Source organism: Clarias gariepinus, chromosome 26 (assembly GCF_024256425.1).
Source record: "Clarias gariepinus isolate MV-2021 ecotype Netherlands chromosome 26, CGAR_prim_01v2, whole genome shotgun sequence".
Classification (NCBI taxonomy): Eukaryota; Metazoa; Chordata; class Actinopteri; order Siluriformes; family Clariidae; genus Clarias; species Clarias gariepinus.
The window spans coordinates 15,873,351-15,895,750 of NC_071125.1; the positions used below are offsets into that span (position 1 = coordinate 15,873,351).

At 37.6% G+C, this 22,400-nt stretch overlaps 2 protein-coding genes across 2 annotated transcripts in view; one reads left to right on the forward strand and one right to left on the reverse strand.

The window, feature by feature from the left end:
- Positions 1–5,518: 5,518 nt before the first annotated feature.
- On the reverse strand, positions 5,519–13,882 carry cct5 (chaperonin containing TCP1, subunit 5 (epsilon)). The gene is made up of 11 exons (XM_053487954.1): positions 13,651–13,882; positions 13,000–13,060; positions 11,718–11,882; positions 9,494–9,692; positions 8,882–9,074; positions 8,250–8,399; positions 7,330–7,449; positions 6,966–7,151; positions 6,716–6,853; positions 6,397–6,577; positions 5,519–5,754 (listed from the first exon to the last, which is right to left on the reverse strand). The coding sequence occupies exons 1-11, from the start codon at positions 13,753–13,755 to the stop codon at positions 5,627–5,629; spliced, it is 1,626 nt and encodes a 541-aa protein (XP_053343929.1). The 5' UTR covers positions 13,756–13,882; the 3' UTR covers positions 5,519–5,626.
- A 258-nt stretch (positions 13,883–14,140) lies between these two features.
- The window catches only part of mtrr (5-methyltetrahydrofolate-homocysteine methyltransferase reductase), a 45,063-nt gene continuing 36,803 nt past the window's right edge, over positions 14,141–22,400 (forward strand). Inside the window, exons 1-5 of the mRNA XM_053488380.1 lie at positions 14,141–14,206; positions 20,344–20,503; positions 20,775–20,928; positions 21,017–21,134; positions 21,237–21,594. Coding sequence (XP_053344355.1) covers positions 20,357–20,503; positions 20,775–20,928; positions 21,017–21,134; positions 21,237–21,594 — 777 coding nt within the window. The 5' untranslated portion in view covers positions 14,141–14,206; positions 20,344–20,356. The remainder of the gene's footprint in view (positions 14,207–20,343; positions 20,504–20,774; positions 20,929–21,016; positions 21,135–21,236; positions 21,595–22,400) is intronic.

Sequence of the window (22,400 nt, forward strand, 5' to 3'; positions counted from 1 at the left end):
AACTATTTGGTCCATTCTTAAAAAGGTAGAAAACACAGGTGACCTTATGAACAACCACAGGTCTGGAAGACCGCGGAAAACAACTGAGGGGGAAGACAGAAGAATTCTTTCCCTAGTGAAGAAAAACCCCTTCACAACAGTTGGCCAGATCAAGAGCACCCTCCAGGAGGCAGGCTTATCCGTGTCCGAGTCAACCATCAAGACAAGACTTCACCAAAGTAAATACAGTTGGTCTACCGTGAACGCCAATGAAAGGAAGACTAAAGGAAGATGTAAAAACGGTAAAAGACGTCTAAGAAACCCTGCAAGTTCTGAGACGACCTCTCACGAAGAGGGAAAACAAGAATCCAATCTACCAGAATCCGCGAAAGAGACGAGTTCAAAGACGGAATCAAACTGCTCGTGATCCAAATCGTACCGTCTTGTATATCCGTAAAGTGAAGCCCGGTGGAGCTGGCGTTATGGTGTGGGCATGTATGACTGCCGATCGAACTGGTTCCCTCCTATTCATTGCCGTGACTGCTGGCCGTAGAAGGAGGATGAGGTCTAACGTATATAATCAGATTCAACCAATGCTTCTAAACTCATTGGATGATGCTTCACAGTGCAGACGAACAAATGAACAATTACTCAAAAGCAGCCCATGACGACATTTTTATTTTTTAAGGCAGCAAAATTAAATTCCTTTATTAAAATTAATGACCATACTGTTCTCCAAGCTTATTCTCCAAGGGAGTTTGTATATTCAGTTATATTATACGACAACGGTTTGCCAAAGATGACGACATAAGATTACAGAACAAAACATTGCGCTGTTTAATCGTTTGTAGTTGCGTGTAGTGCTGGGGAATGTCGGTGAGGTAGTTTGCTGTTATCACATCTGTTATAACAGCTGTAAACAGTCTTCCCTTTCCAGCCTATTTTTTTCTTATTGCAGAAGAAGTTAGAAGAAACCAGTTTCAAAATAAAGGCGTTTAATTGGCGGACAATCCCTGTTAAAAACTGTCACAAATAAATTCTTGAATTTAATGTTAAATAAATATCCTCATTACAGGAAGCTTCAGCATGTAAATTTTAGATTATTATAAAATCTCTGATTTTTTTATTTTTATTTACAACAGCATGAATCTAAAGAAACAAAATAAATGCCTTATATACTTTTGGTAGTTTTTGACTGAAGCTAAACAGACATGCAAGTTGCTTTGCTCGCAGCTGTCAGCACACCAACATGTAAGAATGAAAATGGCGCTGGTTCGTTCCGTTATCATGAAACAACATTGATCATTCATAAGCTTTACCCCGATAAGAGCGAAAGCTAGTTTACAATATAGGAAGGTCGGAGATCACCTAATTCCATGAAAATGTACAAACTCACTTTAAATATGGCCAAGAGAGAAGTAAAAGTAATGGAAATAATGAAGCGGTTTAGGGTTTTCACTGAGGGGTTGGGGTTGGGGGTGGGCGGGTGGGGGTTTACTTGACATTTTTGTAAGATTTAGGGTGACATCTGCAATTGTATGTTGTTATCCAGATGTTGCATTAATCATATTTTATTTTATATTGTATTGAATTAACTTTGAGCGAGAATCCTTTATACTATGCATTCTACCCAAACATAGATACACACTATGTGGCCAAAAGTACAGTAGCGTTCAACATCAGTAAACAGATCAATAATTGTTTTGGGGAGAAATTATATTTCTTAATGGAAAATATTTTACTTGTAGGTGTAGTGGAGTAATAGAAAACAACAGACCCAACAGTTATGATTGGATGCACCTGATTCTGTGTAATTAAATCATTTATTGCAAAGGGGTGTGTTCAAAATATTAGCAGTGTGGAGTTCAATTAGAGAGGTAAATTATTCTGTGAAAAACAGGTGTCAAACAAGGAAACAAAAATTTAAGGATAAATGCAGAAAAGGTTGTCCTGTGCATTTCTCTCTGAAAATAATGGGTTGTCCAGACATTGTTCAGAAAAGTTGATTTGAGATGGGAAAACATACAAAGAAGTGAAGTGCAGAAAATAAAAGGCTGCTCTGCTAAAATGATATCAAACGCTGTGAAGACAGTGAGACACGGAGGCACAGGCATCATGATATGGGGAAGCTTCTCGTACTATGGTGTTGGGCCTATTTATTACATTTCAGGGATCATGGATCAATTTGGGTACATCCATCAGAATACTTAAAGAGGTCATGTTGCCTTATGCCGAAGAGGAAATGCCCTTGAAATGGGTGTTTCAACAAGACAACGGCCCCAGACACACCAGTAAGCAAGCAGCATCTTGGTTCCAGACCAACAAGATTGACGTTATGGAGTGGCCAGCCCAATCCCCAGACCCTAATCCAATAGAAAACTTGTGGGCTGACATAAAAAAATGCTGTTTCTTGGGCTGTAATACCTGTTCAAAGGTGCCAGAAGTTGGTTGACTCCATGCAACACAGATGTGAAGCAGTTCTCAAAGAATGGTTATACACCTAAATATTAATTCAGAGATGCACAAAAAAAGATGAAACTTCAAGCATTTTTGTTTAGAAAGTCATGAATTTACAGTTTAAAGATGAATGATGACACTGTTTTTTTTTTAACAGACTAATATTTGTTTTTCTTCACTTCCTGTAAACTAATAATACATTTAGCACATTTTTTTTCATGTTGTGATTGAGGATAGAATGTGCAGGGTGTCCAATGCATTTGTGTGATTTAAATGAAAAGTTATTATATGGACAATGAGCTTTACTCACTTTTTCCAACACACTGCTATTATTTTGAACACAACTGTATGTGGACAATTGAATGCTATCTTGCCTTCCCCAATCAGTTGCCACCAAGTAAGGCCGGTCATTGTAAGCTGTTGTATTACAAATTCCCTCTATTGTAACATGCATGTGGTTTATGAAAGGAAGGCTTTGAAAAGTGCAGGTTGTTGCATAAGCAATTTGGTAACATGTGAAAACAATTTTTTTTTAATTATACGGGGGTTTGATAATCAAGTGTCAACACTTTTGGCCATACAGTGTATTATGCTAAATTAGATTTATTAATGCTTCATAGGTAGGTTAGATGTACTATAATGCCGACAGTATTCGCTCGCCTGCCTTCACATGCATAAGAAGTTGAGTAACATTCAATTCCTAATCCAGTGGGTTTAATATGACATTGGCCCACCCTTAGCAGCTATAAAGTTTATAATAAGCTTTAACTGTTCTCGGAAGGCTTTCCACAAGGTGTAGGAGTGTGTTTGACCATTTGTCCAGACCCGCATTTGTGAGGTCCAACAATGGTGTTAGACAAGTAGGACTGGCTTTCAGTCTCTGCTATAATTCATCTTAAATTTGTTTTATTGGGTTGAGATCAGCACCCTGTGCTGATTGAGTTTGGTGTGGACGATCTTGACTGGCCTACACAGAGTCCTGACCTCAACCTGATAGAACATGTTTGGGATGAATTAGGGCACACTTTGAGCCAGGCTTTCTCGCCAACATCGCTGTCTGATCTTACAAATGCGCTTCTGGGTGAGTGGCCAAAAATTCCCATAAACACACTCCTAAATCTTGTGGAAAGCCCTTCCAGAAGGATTGAAACAGTTATAGCAGCAAAGGGTGGGCTAACATCTTATTAAACCCTGTAGATTAAGAATTGGATGTTACTCAAGTTCGTATTCTTGTGAAGGCAGGGGAGCGAATACATTTGACAGTATAGTGTATGTACTGATGATCCACTGTATGATTGTATTAAGCAACCTAGTTAGTAAACAGACTGAAATTATTTTCTTAGAGAATGTGGCTATCCTGATACTTAATTGCATCTTGTTCTTTGTGGACTTTCTGTTGTAAAGTTAACAGAAATAGTTAAGTTAGTGCTACGAGTGCTTTGTATGGTATCCTAATTTTTTTTTACTCTATAATACTAATACTGGGGGCAGAAATGTAATAAAGGGGGAATTGTTGATCAGAAACTCAAATGCTAATGAGAATTCTGTTTAAAAAAAAATAATGCTTTTGTTGACTGAACTATTCCTTGGATGATTTGGTACTTGATTATTCCTTATTTTTTACATAAATCATATAATGGTTTTATTACCATGATATCTGGTTTACTGTGCATACTGTAAGTACATGTAATCATGACAATGGCATTAAATATTACTGTAACCCTTAGGATTTCTGAGCCTATAGCCTTTGTGCATGTACTGTGATGATCAGATATTGTTTGTAATAAAACAAAATTAAGCCTTAACAGAACTATGCATTAAGTCAACTGGATTCTGATTTCACAGTGGTTAAAATGGAGTATGATGTGTAAAGGTTGTGTTAAGACTTAGACCTTTCCTTTATTAATTCAGTAAAATACCTTTCTACATATACATTTTTATTTTATTTTTTCCCTAGCAAAGTTTCATAATCAGCAAATCTACAATCAGTTTTTGAGGTCTGGAAAATAAATAAAAAATTTCATAAATTGCTTAAGAGCTTCTATTACTAATTACAAACCTTAAGTATGATGTGAAAAGAGTTAACTAAGCAACGGAAATGTCATATTATGTCTTCTTTTCTCCTCTCTCTTTATCAACAAATAAATTTGGAAAAACTATCAATGGGATAGTTCTATCAAAAAGTATTGTCCTTTTTATTTCTAATTCCAGAATGCTAGAAATACATTTAATATATACTTTAGAAAGAATGCTGATTCAATCACATGACAATCAGTAACGTTGAGATTTTTGTTCTTAAATTCATAAATCAAGATTCAGGATTCTTCCCCCTCCCCCATTCAACAGTGAACTTAACATTTACTTATATAAAAACAAATGCACACAAAATCCTTTGGTTTATATTAATGACCTCAACGTATCTGTGTTCTTGTATCTAGATTTATTTACCTCCATTTTCCTTCCCTCCTCTATTACTTTTCCTTATTGTTTGTTTTAATCATTTATTTTCTTCATTGAATCCTCAACAGTGATTCGCAGATTTTACAAATTCTGTTTAAATATCCTGAATAGTGGCTTGTGTTCATGTTCGTGTTTATAATTTTAAAAAGGGAAAGAAAGAAAAGGACCTCGCCATTTGTTCTTAATGTTACGATCTAGTTGCTACACAAAATTTGTCCACTAGATGGCAGTACAACGAGCGCTTGAATAAAGCTTCATTAAATTAAACTTTGGGTAAAAAAAAAATATTGGCACCTAAATAAGCCTTCACCTTACCATTACTAGGTTCACCTTAGTAGCATATAAATCCTAAAACATTTAGCCACTAGAGATATTACCATTAATGAGGATCCTGGATTGATGGATAGAAGAACCCATTGTCTGGACTACTGTTTAAATTTATATAGTCTGAAATCCAAAATGATGTGCATTTTTAATGTTTACTTGCACGTCTAGATGCTGCTTATGTCTTTCACAAATTGAGGTACCCATTGTGTTAGAAAGAGGAACAAATGACAAGGTAAATTCAGTATGTATCGTTAATTTCCCAATAAACCTCTAAACTGACCACAAAGAAACAGTCAATTTTTAACATTTTATTGTTTGTCGATGGCCTACACAGTAAATGAGTGCTGTATGTAATGATAAATAACACTAAACAATGACTTTGTTGTCAGTGCGCAAGACGTGCTTAGTCTTCAGATTCGCCAGGGTTTCTGATGTCATCGATCTTCAGGATCATCTTGACCACTTGGGTTGCCAGAGAAATCTGCTGTTTCTTTCCAATCAGGGTCTCGATCACATGTTGCTGCTTCATGTCTGTAAAGAATAAAAGCTGGTTGAAATATTGAGTAGTGGGCAGCAGTGATTCATTGTTCATATTAGATCAATCACAAGACTGATGTAGGCTGATTGTGCTAACGGGAAATATACATGGTATATGTAGTCCAAGAACCCCCAACAGCTGGATCTTTGAGGATTTTATGCAAGATCAAAGATATTAAACATTTCACATCACTTGTACATTATTTATCAGGCATTGTTAATCTCCTACTGGTTTGGACATAATAGTTCACAAAATAGCAAATTTTAATTTCCCACAAGCATAATTAGGACCAAGTTTAAAAAGCCACAAAGCCTATAAACAACTGTCATTTTGATCAATGTACACTGCTTAAAAAGTCGCTCTTTGAATTTATTTAATTACAATTAACACAACTAGAAGTGCACATCATGTAAATAAAATATTGGGATTCACAATTAATGAAACCAAAATTAAGTGAACAATGTTTTTAACAGAGTCTCCCAAGTAACTGATTTCTTTATATTGCTGGAAATCAGCCCACTAGACTAGTTAGGTCATTCTTTCACACAGTAATCTGGCAGCATTATGTAAACTAAATATAAATCATCGTTATTCAAATCAGATAACAGATCCTGTGTGCGAGCATATCTACGTACCATTAGTGGACAGACGCAGACAGTCGATTCCGAGTGCGGAGTTGTTTTCCTTTACTTGCCGAGCTCTGACCTCAGTCATTGTCTGGATGGGGTTCAAGCCGCTGTTCTCTGCCAATGCCATAGGAATGACTTCTAGAGCATCTGCAAATGCCCGCATGGCATACTGCTCCAGAGAGGGGCACTATTTGAAAAATATTTCAAATAATTTCAATTAAAAAATACTTCAATTTTAGATATAGTGCTATTACAATTTAAGGAATGGTGTTGGGCGGGGAAATGTCTGTAATAACACAATTTAGATAATATGATTGGACTGTACCTTATCAGCGGCTTCATTAACAGCAAGAGCGCAGGAAATCTCAGATGCACCGCCGCCATAAACAATGCGGTTATCTTTTACCAGGTTACGGATGACACACAGGGCATCGTGGAGTGCTCTCTTAGCCTCCTCAATAATCTGAGGAAATTAATCACAAACACTTGTGCGAGTTAAAAAATGTGTTTCATTCATTAGACAATTAATTGTGGGAGGTGTCAAACAACTTCATTACCAAACTTGTAATGCATACCATTTTGTTTCCTCCGCGGATGAAGATGGTAACAGCTCTGGAGTTCTTGCATTCTTCAATGACGAGCATGTGGTCTTTAGTTGTCCCGAAGCAGATTTCCCGCACCAAGCCAGCGCTGCCCAATTTCTCTGCAGTCAGTTCGCAGAATCTGGGCACGATGCGGCCGCCGGTGGCGATGGCAATCAGCTGGATCAGAGAAATTAGTTCTTATGAGCACAAGATCAAGAAGGACTTTCTCTAATAATTATAAAATAACACAACTTGTAAACATAATCTGTAACATTGCATTTTATATCCCTGCTGTATATGATTGAAACGCCATTAAAGCCACTTATAGTATATCCACCATTAGAATCTGACTTACCTCAATCTCGGGGCCTCCAACCCATCGCACAGCAGGCAGCTCGTTCTGCAGGAGGAGGTGGTTTGCCTCATCATCAAAGCCCCACTGGCAAATGGCAAGATTAGCACCGTTCTCCTTCACCTGAAGGCAGCGACAGTAAAATATCATTACATATATTTGTTAGTTAACTTTCCTTTAAGTATATCATAATCTCTCATTCTTTTTATTTAGACAAGAAGCCTGTGTGTTGCAAGTTAAATCAGTAAGCTATTTTGGCGTCCTTAAGAATGCTGTAACACGGTTGGGCCAAAATTTTTTACACATGTAAGATGCAGTAGCTGTATTGTTGCAGGAACAAATTCAGTATTGCACCACATTATACCAGGCAATAGAGGTCTATGTGATTGTGCTTTAAAAAACACATGTAAACAATGCAACCGAGTATTAAAATTCACCAGAATCAAGTTACTCAAGTTAATCGATTGATTATTGAGGGAAAAAATTAATATAGCAAAATCAGCAATACAATTCTTCACCTAGGTATTGTGATAACATTGTATTGGCTGGTCCCTGGTGATTCCCATCCCTAAAATATACGATAAAGATTTTTCATTGTAGTTTAGTATACTTGATTAGGGCAAATTATCACTGCAGCGGTATATAAGGTTTTGATTTGTTACCTCCTTTTTACCGTCACATATTTTTATATTTATGTTTTTTTTTTAAACAACTATAAAGCGATGTGATGCACTATTAACTTTTCTTTTTTTTTACACTAATTAAAAACATTTTTTCTGATCCGACCTTAAAACTTTGCCATACAGGAACTCCACAACTTGCATTCAAAAATATTTATTATTACACACATTACTTAATATATCTATTTATTGATGAAATAATAAATATTTTCCAAGCTTTTTCACAAGAGATCACACACTGACCTGCTGAATCATTTCCTGGAATTTCTCCTTCTCATATTTCTGCAGAGCTTTATAGTCTTCCACGGAGGTCACATCCAGCTTGTGCTTGGTTTTAGGCTTGGGTGGCTCGAACGGGCATGTCAGGATGGCGATTTTTGTGTCCTTTAAGACCTGCGAATTAATTAAAAGACTCAGTTAAAGATTGGGTGGAATCGAGGCCTGGAGCTGTGTGAGGAATGATTGGGAGGAGAAAGAGGCTGCAAGACACAGTCGTTTGCGCATGAGAAAGTCTATTAGCATAAGGTCAGCAATACTGTACATTGTGTCTAAATCTCCCCAATCCAGTCATCAGATTATTCAAGTAGTTCTGTAAACTACACCAAATATCTGATATCGCTAAAGGTTTGTTAAAACTTGACCATCAAAGTCACATGTGCTTAATTAAAATTCCAAGTCAAATGAATGCATTATTTTTTATTTCAGATTTCCTAAAAATAAATAAATAATTTGTGACTGTATACCATCACAAGGCACAATATAAAATCAAAATTAAAGAAGCTTCTTAAAATATGAATTAAAATGTAGAAATATGGATTTGCCTAATTTAAACAACTTAAAAAAAAAAATTGTATCGCTTTGATTTACACACACACCTTAGGCATTTGAGGATGGCTGAACTCCTTGTCCACGACAACACCTTTGATAAGCTGAGTGTCCTCCAGTTTACCTCCAACCTTCCCTTCCATTTTGATAAGCTCAAAGTCCACGTCCTTCCTCTCCATGTCTGCCACGGTGAGAATGGCATTGACGGCGATCTCGGCCATCTGTTTGTGGCATCGGTTAATCCTGAGAAACACCATAAAACAAATGATTAACACAAATGAAATGATTTGACCTTTCCATTAAACTTACAGTTTGCCTAAAAGAACTCAAATAAGCACCCTCTACAACTGTGATGAGCAGAAAGTCATCTCAGAACATACAACACATCAAACCTTAAAATGGCTGGGCTATTACCCCCCCTCCCCCCAAAAAAACCCTTAAAGTTTCCACTTTGGGCACGTCCGGGTCCACGCCTCAGATTCCTGCTCTAGGCTGATACAAAAGTGAAACCTGATGCCAACTACCATGCTACGGTTTAAGTCACAGAGATCACTACATTTAGAGGTTTGACGTGAACCCCAACTGAACCTCTTAACTCATCTGTAGGTGTAAAAGCTTTTACTGTGATGCTGACACATGACTGGCTGATAATGCATGCTTACACTTTGGACCCGAGTGTCGTCATGGCTGTCTGGATGAGCGGCTCGGTGTTGCTGGTGTCTACAGGGAAGCTGTCACTGATCTTATCCAGGTGTTCGATGGCGATGCGTGCGGCTTGGTCGTAGCCGTCAGAGATGCGGATGGGGTGGATCCCTCTGTCCAAGAGCTGCTCAGCCTCCTCGAGAAGAGCTCCAGCAAGGACTGAAGGAAACAGAGTTTTTAAAAATTTAATTAAGGAGAAAACACTTCTATTTTGTTATTGAAAGGCAGACTAAACTGAACAGACTAATTTTAAAATGACAAAATATTTACTATTAACTATTATTTAATATCGTACGCAATGGCTACTCAGACAACTATGTTTTTGCATGTATCCAAAATATTTATGTAAGAAATTATGCTTAAAGCAGTACACTGATTAGCCACTCCCTTAAGCAAATAAAAGTGCCGATGTTCTCATATTTTGTCCCCCTAGAAAATGGCTGTGTTCATAAAAAAACATGAACAAAAAAACTAACTAGAGTTATTATGTGATAGGATAATTAGCTACGTAGCAGTTATAAGGCACAAAATAAATAAATGAATGGCGTTTCCTGTTCCTGTATCACACAAGAGTACGACCAGCATTTTCACTTTTTACGGTTTTTTTTTAAAGGTTTTTTTTCCGCTCTGCTTCAAGTGTTCTTGGTTCGGTCAATTATCTGTGCAATCTAAATAACCTACCTAGTAAGAACTTTTACTATTGATTGGATTATAAAACACGCAGCTTGTGCTGAAGTTATATCGAGATGAGCATTAAGGTGAAATATAACTACAGACAAAAAGCAGTCCTTCTTTCCTTTTATTGTTGTGCATGTCTGCCAGGAAACTAATCATAAATTATACGAATACGAACATTCAAGACACAACTTGTTCTGGTGACCAATTCTTCCACTTCTGATATTTTGTGAAAAAACAATGGCACACACCAAAACACAGGAACCTCTTGACACATATGTTCTTTTTACAGCTGTATTGAACAACCACAAAATATCCTAACAATTGACTATTTCAGGAATTTAACTCTGAAGGAGGGTCATTTTTACACTTCCATTTCTCCTTTAAGGGGTATTATGGGGGATAAAAATTTTTTTTTAAAAAACAGACCACATGGAACACATTTTGAAAGTTGTCACATGGCATTTTCCTGACAATGTTAAGGTTAAAAGCCCTACATGACATGTGTCACAGTGATTGCTTCTTAATTTGTTTTTATAATCAATTTGCAAGAAATGCAGTAAGAACATTTTAAATATATGAGATGAAAGCATTTGTTAAATAGGATAAAACTTTCTTTCAGTAACAACACAAAATTAGCTAGTTGTGTCACATGTGCGAACCAGGCATACCACCATTTTGGAAATGATGTCATTCACAGCCTGTCACATGACTACACTAGAATGTTTATCAGATGTCACTTAATGAGTTAAAGTCACGAATAAAGTTGAATAAGGGTTAGCCCAGTTAAACACCACTGAATACATTTTACATTTAATAGTTTCATGTGAGAGTTTAAAATCAGTCCCATGGTGCGCAATATGTTTTTTTTTTTTTTTTATCAAATCGTTCAGCTCTATGCTAATCACAGTATCTATGTATTTACACACTGCCATTTACAATCTCAGTCAACATGAATAGTTATGAATTTGGGATAAATTGTTAGTGAGTGTTCTGTCAAGGGGTGCCTGAATAAGTGGCACAAACAAATGTTTGCTTCGAGTGTTTGTGTTTTGACCATAGACAGTTATCTTTATTAAGAGCATAAACAGAAATCTTGTGTCTAAATGAAAAGTAAAGGTTTTCTGTTCACATTAACCTACATGCAAATATATTAAACTTAAAAAAATACATACGCATTACCAGTCAAAAGTTAGGACACGCCTTCTGATTCAATGTTCTTTCCAAATTTCTATTTCTTTCTACACTGTAAAAGAATGCTTAAGGCATCTATAATATACTATAATATCCTTTAAAAAGTGGATATTGTCTTTAAAAACCTTACTTTGGTTGTTGTTACTTTATTACCTAATGCCATATATGCTATTTCATAGTTTAGAAAAAAATCCAGTATCGTTCTAGAATGTATAAAAAAATCATGCAAAATTGCATCCAAACTTTTGACAGGTACTGTATACATCTTTAAACCGAACCACCCTTAATGTTTTATGAGCTTGTGATAGTCCTTACCTACGACCCCAGTGGTGCCATCTCCGATCTCATCATCCTGAGACTTTGAGAGCTCAACCATGAGTTTGGCGATCTGGTGATCAACATCCATCATGCTGAGAATGGTAGCGCCGTCGTTGGTTACTGTCACCTCGCCGTCCTTATCCACCATCATCTTATCAAGCCCTGCAAAAATGTGAGTGTTAATCAAAGGGTTTCTAGGTGTCCGCTTGTACACTGTTAAATAATTTTCATTAATAGATTCTTCCAAATCTTTCTGTCTGAGTGTTTGTAATTAAAATATCACACCACTTTGTGTGTGTGTGTGTGTGTGTGTATCAAAAAGTCTAGTTTTGTAAAACGCCAACAGATTGTGTGCAGCCTTGTGCTACTGTCACAGATAGCACCAACCTTCATAAGTCAGTGTGCCAAAAGACATCGTCCTGGGTACATCAGGAGCTGTGTAACCGGTGCTATTCTGACCACATGCGCGACCACGTCTGCTATTTCATCATGGACAGAACGTTATAAATAGCGAACATGAAATTCTGTGCGAAACTTGCCAAATCTGCCACAGAGACGTTTGACATGATTCAGCAGTTTACAAGGATGCTGCAATGAGTAGTTTGATGTGTTTAGGGTGGCATGCGCAGTTCGAGTGGAAAGACATCACTGAAAGATGACGAGAGATCAGGAAGACCTTCGAGGAGCTCAACCCCCGAAAATGTCGAACCCATCCGGCAACTTGTGCAGGAGGATTGTTGGACAACAATTCACAATGTTGCTGCTATCGTCAGTGTGTCACACAGAGTAGTCCAGACAATCCTCATGTGTGATTTGAACATGTGGTATGTGGCTGTCAAGTTCTTCCCCAGGCTGCTAACCCAGGAGCATAAGGAATATCATGCGACCATCAATAGCAAATTCTAATGCTGAGTTTTAAGTCGCCTGAGGAAGGAAATACGGCGAAAGCAACCAGATCAGTTGCGTGCACTTTGATACCCTGTGTATATACACACACACAGGGCACCAATAAAGGAGTAATAGAAAATAAATCAAATCCAAATTTTATTTGTCACATACACAGTCATACACAGTACGATATGCAGTGAAATGCATAAAGGAATTATGGCAGCAGTGTATAGTGTATTATGTTTCCTCTGAAGATGTCAGTAGCTATGATTTTCTTGTGCACATATTTTTCATGTTGAAGTGTGTATACATTTTTCTGCATTTGTTTGTGTGTAATTAACAGACATGAGACAGAAACCAGTAGAGAATTGTTTAAGATGTTGTGTCCTACCATTTGGGCCGAGTGAGGTCTTCAGGGTGTTGGCAACTGCTTTTGCAGCCATGATGTGTGACTGAAAAAGGAAAAGGAGGATGCAGTTAAACACATGATGTAACCACATATCACCACATTTATATGCACAGAAAAATAGAAATAATTGAATTTAGTTACCTAAAAACACACATCATTAAAGTTAAAATGAATTAATATATTGGAATCACAGAGAAAACAAAAACATGTGATGATGACCAGACTGATCATTGTGAGCATCTGCAGGCTAAGCTCCACTACAGGGGAAATAAAAGGCAGCACATGCACATGGCCAGAGCAGCACGCTGCTAGCTAAGCTATGCTATCATCCAATATCTACAAATGCTTATTAATACATCACATATGTCTCGGACTGATTATTCATTTACCATTCACAAACTCTAACCAGGTTTAAACTAAAATGAAACTTGTAGAACTTAAAAAATACAGCTAAACGATCCAACCGGCTAATTAGCTAAAAAACGGCAAATCGTTGGCTGCTTCCCAAAGCGGAATTCAAGTACACACAAAGTGCACTAGATACGCTGCAGCCGTCATTATGCCACACTAAAGCAAGTGCACAAACCTAGCGCCCTATGTATAGATTTGGTTTACGGCCGGTAGTTTCAGTACCTTAAGCGCATCAAGGCCACTCAGACGAGACTTCTTATCTTGGTCTTTAATGATAATGAACGGCCGTCCATATTCATCGAAGGCCAGCGTTCCCAAAGTGGACATCGTGGACGGCAAAATACACACACAGCTAGCAGGAAATTGCCTTAATTTTTATTTTTAAAAGAATATATCCACCCAAAGCTGTGTGTGCACCTCGCCGGCGCCTTCTGGAAGAATCTCGGGGCGGAGTGGACGAAACCAAGTCCTTAAAGACAAAGAGGAAACAAGAACGAATAATTTCTTTCTTCGCTTTAACACACAAAGTAACAAAGCAAATTAAAAACCTTATACCAGACACACAACGTATTAACTAAACTTAGTCTACAGAAAATAATAGATGATTTACACACAAAAAAAGTTAGTAAAACGATTTATGCAGATGGTTCGGTCTAATCTCGCGAGATCCGCACAAACTCTCGCATCGACAGACACGTGGTTTGCGATACAGCGTTAATGCTGTGTGTCCGCGGTGTATCGCCGTCGTATAGGTGTGACTGTGTTTAGTAATGTAAAGGTAAGATTAATTATTCGGTATCATCTGGCCCTGCTCATAATAACAGCCCATGTGTATAATTACTGCGTGTAGAGATATTTGCTGTTCTGTTTTTCGACCTGTATATTATTACAGAAGTGCTTTAGTTAACTCAGGCTTTGATTTCACCAGAGGTGACCTGAATTGAGTTCAACTTTTAAGAAAGGTTTACGGCGTGTTGTCAGATTGGTACTATTGTGGAGTACAGATTAGTTTCCGTTCGATGTTTACACGATATGTGAGGTTTTTACCTACATAAGCGATTTATTTTGATGAATCTTTAGAGCCAACGTCTTTAGCTCCAGGTATCTTAGTGCTAACAGGACTATCTATCTATAGCAACTTGTGAAAACATCTGTTCTACTGGTGACTACTTACTGTAACTATTTGTATGACGTCATATTCTTTTGTACTATTTGTATGACATCAATTTCTTTTAATACTATTACTAATTGTATGACGTCAGATTCTTTTGATACTGTCACTATTTGTATGATGTCAGATTTCTTTAGACTGTCACTATTTGTATGACGTCAGATTCTTTTTATACTGTTACTATTTGTATGATGTCGGATTCATTTGATACTGATTGTTACTGCAATCAGTATCAGTATTGACTGTTTGGGACGTCAAATCAACATGGCCGCTCAAAGCATCGGAAATAAACCAAGTACAACTTCTTGCCTTTAAATTAATGTTACTGTACATGCAATTATTAGCTTAAAATTAATCAACATACACAAACCTATATGTGCTTGATACACCTACAATGACCATACGGTTGTTTTCAAAAAGAAAATATATCAAGTGTGAGTTAAAAAAAAATTAGCCGCACTCTGTCTGTGGAGTTTATTGTAATTGTCATAAAGTTTGTAGTATTGTATTACAAAACCCAACTTATGCCTCTGGAAATGTGTATGTTCATGAACATTTCTTTTTGTTTTAAAAAACTTTAGCCACTAGTAAGTCAAACCCACAATGCCGCACTAGCAGTGGCGGCTGGTGCAAATTTTTTATTTATTTTATGCCAGTGGGTGCAGACAAAATTAAACTTTAATAATTGCATGTAAATAGCCATAAGAAGTGCTGGAAAAGCACCGAGTGTAAGCACGGCCGCGATCACTTGACTGCTGCTTAATTAGAAGATCAAGTCGATCAGGTCCAAGCTCTTTAACCTTTTTTCTTTCTTTGTCCGATTGCCTTGCGAAAGGCTATTTTAGCAAAGAAATTACAGGATTTTATCTCCTATTTATCTGGCTTCCACGTCAATCACTATTTAATACTTTATTTAACAATCTGCTGACTTTTAATAAGACTCATTGACAATGATCCAATCACGTGAGCCCAAATATTTAAAAACAATATCAATTCGCTAAGAACAAAAGTGGGAGGGTTCGGGGTGCACAGTGCTGCACCCCAAGGATGATTAAAAAAAAGTGTAAAAAAAAATTAGAGCTCAGCCTCAAATTACATGCTTTTAAAAAATGTACGTGCCTACATAGACACTCGTTTGTCCGGCGCCCCGCATGCACGAACACAAATGAACATAATGCAATTTAGATTTTTTGTTTACTGTAAATAAATTATATTAAAAAATTCAGCGGAATATTGTGACTAAATGACTTTATTTCATATTAAATATTTAAATAATTACATGTTAAAGTTAAAGCATTCTTCTCTGCATAATTTTAAGGGGGCGGTGCCCCAGCGCCCCTTTTTGATCGACCGCCACGGCGCACTAGGTTGAAAAAATTGAAGTGCATACTATTATTTATTTCTTGCATTTGAAGGGAAATGCGAAGGAAATTTACAATGCACTAATTGCATGTTTGGTGAAAATGTTCCAGCATATGACATAGTTGTAAAGTGGCACCCAGTGACTTCTTTCTTTTTCATCACTTGAAAAAAGCACTTCATGGCAGACCTTTAAAGACCACAAGGTGATTCCTGAGGTGGAACTTTTTCTCGAGAGCCAAATCAAGACTTCTTCAAAGACCAGCTCATTCATTGTTTAGAGAAGTGTGTTGCCCTAGGTGGAGAATATGTAGAAAAGGACTGAGCTCATGACCAACGTTTTTCATTACATTATTTCTTCTTAACAATATTAACATTTTTATACAATAACAATTTTGTACAAAAAATAGCAGTACCCCCCCTCGCAACATAATTCATGTTTTAGGCTGAGCTGTAAGCCAATGTGTGAACGCATCGCTGTCTTCACTTGTCTTCGTTTTCATAGGGCTGCTTTCAGGAGACTAAACAGGTGAACGTCTGATAAAGCAGATCAGGACTATAGGGGGGATGCTTTAAGACCTCAAAATTAAGTTTTTGCAGAGGGTCGACAGTGTGGACAGAAATGTGTGTATATGCATTGTCATGCAAGTTTAAAATGCCCTTGGATAGCAGTCCTCTGCATTTAATCCGAAGTTTTGCTTCAGCTCTTCCATTAGCATCTCACTGTAACAAACACTGTTGATTGTTAAAAGTTTTTTTCTGATAATGCTCCAATACTGGCCCTTAAGAATTCCAGAAAACTGTAAGCGTCAATTTCGACTGTTGAACTTTAAGACAGCAAAAAAAAAAAAAAAAAAAAAAAAAAGATCACTGCAGTTTGCTCTTTTTTCATGCATCATAAATGTGGCATCCATTTTTGCTTGCAACACGGTTACAAATAAATTGACGTAAACGGTGCGCGCGTCACTCGTATAGTCAACATCCGTGCGCGCATATACTGTTTATTATAACACTGACCACGTGTGTGCGCCTGCCTATAGCAAAAGCAAGTGTCATTAGAGAGGTTAAAGAAGTTTCCCAAAAGAGCAGTGTTTCCGCGCTCTAATAGAAACACTGCTCTGTCAGGATTCTTTTCAGAGGTAAAGTGCAGTTTAATTTGTTAATTTTGCTTTAGATTTTTTATATAAAATATTTTTGGTCTGTGAAACAAATCATTAAAGTTTTTATTATTTCTCATAGGGAAATTTGCTGTGATATATGATTGTTTTGATATACAAGCATGATTAAATTCTATTTCTAACATTTGTTTGAAATGAATAAATATTTAAGTCCCTAACATACACTCAACAAACACTATGATAGACAATCCCACATACTTGCTACTTCCTGTAATTGTCCATTCAGTCAGTGTGACAGGATCCAAGTGCATAAAATCGTGCAGGTCTATATCAAGAGCTTCAGTTATTGTTCACATCAATCATCAGAATTTTAAAAAAATCCTTTGACCATAAGCACTCACTGATCTTCTAAGGTTTCTAGACTGTTGCGGGGAAAAAACACCAAGCGGCGGTTCTGTGTGTGATGTGTTGATGAATGATTTAGACACAAGTCAAAAAACAGGAGTTTAAGGAACAGTAAACAAAGGCTTACCAAAACTGGACAGTTGGAAAAACATTTCCTGTGTTTTTTATCTATCTTTTCTATCTTTCTTTCTTTTCTTTTCTTTATGTAAATTAACTGTTACTTGTCTCCCATGTGATTGGCTAATTGAATTATTGCATTAATGATTGAAGGGAAATTTAGGGTTTCTATTAAAGCGGACAGTAAGTCTGTATGTAATCCTTTCCATATTAAATATGTCATGCACAATTTGAAAGATTAGGGCTCCCACTGGAGGGCTCTGCTGCAATCATTTTTGAGTAATAGCTTTTCACCTCCTTGCCAATTGTAACTGCAGTAATTTTCATCCAGTACTGCTTCTAAAATATGCCCAAGATAAAAAGTAAGACATTTGTCATGACATATTATTTAGCTTTTGCTTCCAAACCCTGGGCTCCACTAGACCATGGACAGTGTGTGAGGTATCTGGCATCAAGCTATCAGTGGCAGATCCTTCTACAAGTCCTTTCCTTTCCTTTTGAAGTCCCTTTATAAGCTGTGATGTGGGCCTTCATGTGTCAGACTTGTTTTTCCTGCACAACCCACAGATGATTGATAGGATTGAGTTCTGCAGAATTTGGAAGCCAATTCACCACCTCAAACTTGTTGTGTCCCTCAAACCGTTCTCTAACAAGTTTTGCCTTGTGTCGGGTGCATTGTGGTGTTGGAAGTGGCCACTAGCATCAGGGGGTACCATTTCCATAAAGAGGTCTACTTGGTCTGTAACAATGTTTAGATAAGTGGTACGTGTTAAAAGGAACATCCACATGAGTGGCTGGACACAAGGTTTCCCTGGAGAACTTTGCCCAAGATATCTCACTGCCTTCACCGGTCTTCCTTATTTTGATTTTGGTGCCATCTTTTCCCCAGGTAAGCAGTGCACATACACATACACCCGGCCATCCACATGATGTAAAAGAAAATGTGATTTATCAGACCAGGCCACTTTCTTCCATTGTTCCATGGTCCAGTTAAGATGGTCGTGCTCTTTGCAGTCGTTTTAAACTTGGGTCAACGTGGTCTACGCAGCCCCATTCGCAACAAACTATGATGTATTATGTGTTCTGATATTTTTCTACCAGAACCAGCATTTTCATTTCAGCACTTTAAGCACTTTAGTCTTCTGTTGGATCAGACTACACAGGCCAGCCCTCACTTTTTTTTTTTCCTTCCTTGGACTTCCTTTGGTTGGTCCTGATCACTGTAGACCAGAAAAATCCCACAAGTTCTGCAGTTGCTCTAACCCAGTTGTTTAGCCATCACAATTTGGCGTTTTTTGAAAGTCGCTCAAATCCTTACGCTTGTCCGTTCAAAGAAAAAAAAAATCTGAAAATTCTTCTTTTGTGACAATGACCATTTAAAAAAAAAAGCATTAAAATTGAATAAAATTTAATACAATTGAATTATCAGTGTTATTCGTGTCACCTCTCAGTGGTCATAATGTTACAGTTGATTGCTGTACTTCTCTTCTTCTAAAAAGTACTTGGTAATTGTTGGTACAGCACTTCAAAATGGATATGTAACAGGAATCACAAGGGCATTTAATCAGTTTGTTTCCCCTGATTGATGGACAAACGTAGCGGTGATCAGCGTTGCATTTCTTGGTCACAGGGAAAACTCCTGGAAAAGCAAGAAACAATAATTTTGTGGCACTTTTGTGGTTGTAAATGCCTTTTTTGATGAGAAGAGTCAGTATGGGATTTGAATTGGTGCATCTCGCAGCATCAAACGTGTCGTGATCAAAGTCACTGTGATCACTCGTTTTCTCACATTCTGATGTTTGATGTGAACATTAACTGAAGCACTTAATCTGTGTCTCCATGGGTACGTGTGTTCCACCTCCACCACATGTTTGGATAAGTGGATAATTACATAAATGAGAAGGTTTCCAGATGTTCCTAATAAAGCATGTAATGAATAAGCAATAGTCACTATTAAATCTGTTGGTTAATACTGGTAAGGATTAGGGATGGAAATCACCAGTCATGTCCTAATACTGTACAATACTATCACTATACCCAGGTACTGATACTATTTAAATTGCAATTCTAATAAGTATCACGATTTTATAAATATCTTGATTTGATAACAAAATCTGGAAAAATTTTAATACAATTTTAAATCATTAAAAAAATTAAATGTAGCCCCTTATAATTTTTTCCACACTTAAAAATTATTACATTATTTTGATGATTATGGCTTACAGTTCATAAAAAAATTTAGGTAGGCCTATTTAAAAAAATATATTTTTTATATTAATATTTTATATTAGAATTTAAACATCAAAATGAAAAGAAATAAACACTTCAAATATATCAGTCTATGTGTTATGTTTTACTTTTTTATTGAATTACTCAAATAAATCAACTTTTCGATGATATTCTAATTTATTGAGATGCACCTGGATCTCTGTCACCCGACATATTTATTATTTTTAAACAAACTTAGCAAATAATTAATTCCCACCGCACAAGTCCATCTCAAAACCAGATAATTCTGGTCACTAGCCAATCAACCGGTTCATCTCTGTTTTAAATGTAAACCGTGACTAATGACCAAATAGAAAGGTAGGGATGATAAAATGATCATGGTGCCACATTTTAGGTGGGCATACCTAAAATGATCTGCCACCTGTGCGAGTTAAAGGGTCATCCTAGTGCTATAACCTGTGGTCCAAAATGACAAGGTTCATGAGATGTTCCTTGCATTTGATCTTTTGTCCATAGTGTCCACGTTATCATGCCCTGTGTGGGTTCATCATCTCGTTTCCTGATACTGTACGGGTCGCAGAAAGGTCAAGCTCAGTCCATAGCCGAGCAGCTTGCCGATCAGGCCGCCGAGCATGGCTTTGAGGCAGAGATCCGCTGCTTGAGTGATGGGGACAAGGTAGGACATGCTGCCAGATTGAGTATACTGTATAGCCCCTTTTAAACAATTTCGGATTCATCCCAGCGCAGAAAGCATGTCCTCAGTAACAATGTGAAAGTGTCATGGTCGGGATAATGTTATAAACTGTAATAAAATTACCAGTCATCATGATGTGACAAATGTACCATCAGCATGTAAGCTAATAAAGCCACAATTACATTTCTAAATCTCTCTCAGGCTCAGAGGTTGAGGTTGATTTAATCTTAAATTTTTCCTTTCACCTTCGCAGTATGACTTGGAGAAAGAACACAGCCCTGTGGTTTTTGTTGTTTCCACTACGGGATATGGTGAACCCCCAGACACGGCGCTGAAGTTTGTGAGGGGAATCAAGAAGAAATCTTTGGGGCGTGATCACTTCTCTCATCTGAACTATGCACTGTTAGGTAAACCGGTGTTGTGCTGATAATAAAGTAACGCCTCAGCTGCCAGAAAGTGAGAATAATTGTCTTTGTGTGTGTGTGTGTCTTTCAGCTTTAGGAGACACCAACTATACAGATTTCTGCAACTGTGGCAAAACCATCGACAGCCGTCTCCAGGATCTGGGTGCAAATCATTTCTATGCAACTGGCCTTGCTGATGATGGTACAGGGTAAGGACCAGAGTCGTCAAATTATTTATTATAAACCTATAATTTGGTTCAGACGGAATAAACTTCAGAGATGGATTCAATCAGCTGTTGATTCTTCTGCAGGCTGGAAGTAGTGGTAGACCCGTGGATCGACGGACTTTGGGACGCCTTAAAGACCATATTTGCCAAAATGTCTGCTTCTGATCTCATTAGTGACATTTCTCTGAGCAATGATCATCAATCAGTGGCTGTCCAGAAGAAACTTGAGTCGTCTGTACAAGGCCTTGAGCTGCTGGATATCAGTGGCGCAGACGAAGGAAAATCCAAAGCGGAATCTGAAACCGAAAGCCAGGATGCAGAAACTCCTTTGGAGGCGTCCTTGAATCGATCCATAGCTCCGCTTTCTCAATCTTCGCTCAACGTCCCTGCACTTCCCCCATCTTTTATAGAGGTTGTTTTGGGAGATGTGCCTACTGAAGAGGTAAGCTTTTTGAATTTTAATCTTAGAGTTTTAATAGAAAACGTCTTGGGAGCCGTAAGGCCCAATCATTGATGGTGTAATGCATAATTTTATTCATTTCTAAATTCCTATTGTCCGCTCAACTCTCAAAAATAAACAGTGTGGACCGTTCTACATATCCCATATCCTGTGTATTAGCTAGGCTGAAGAAAAAAAAAGCGGATTGTGTAATTAAATTAAATTAAATTAAATATTTTAAACAAAGGGAAAGCATTGAAGTGGCCATCACAAAGACCTGGCCTGAAGCCTTAGGCAGATTTCACACCAGGCACAATTGATTGGCACCATGCCCGGGTATGATTACTTTTCCCTCCGCTCTTCCCTGCTTGCCAGCTTTTTGCATTTTTTTAAATAAAATGATTCCATACTCGAGTACACCCGCATATTTACACTATCCGATATAGTAGGTGGCAGCATGCACTTGGTAGGATTGTGAGGTGCCAATAAACACAAAAAGAAGAAGATTCAACCCGTTGCGCTATGCTTAATTTTATTCAATATTTGGGAAAATGTCAAGAGCAACCCTCTCGCATGCTTTTTTACGTTATCAGCCATGGCTGATGGTTCAGAGGATGAGATCGCACACAAACTGTGCTCTCACAGAGATGTTGGAGAATACGGGCACCGTCCACTTCTGGGTGTAGATACGGTCGGCTTGTTGTATTTGAGTCGAGCCCTGCCAGAGTACGCCAGACCATGGGCATGAAGCGGAGTGTTCATATTACACAAATGCACCAAACTTTGGGCTCAAGCATACTGGGATCCAC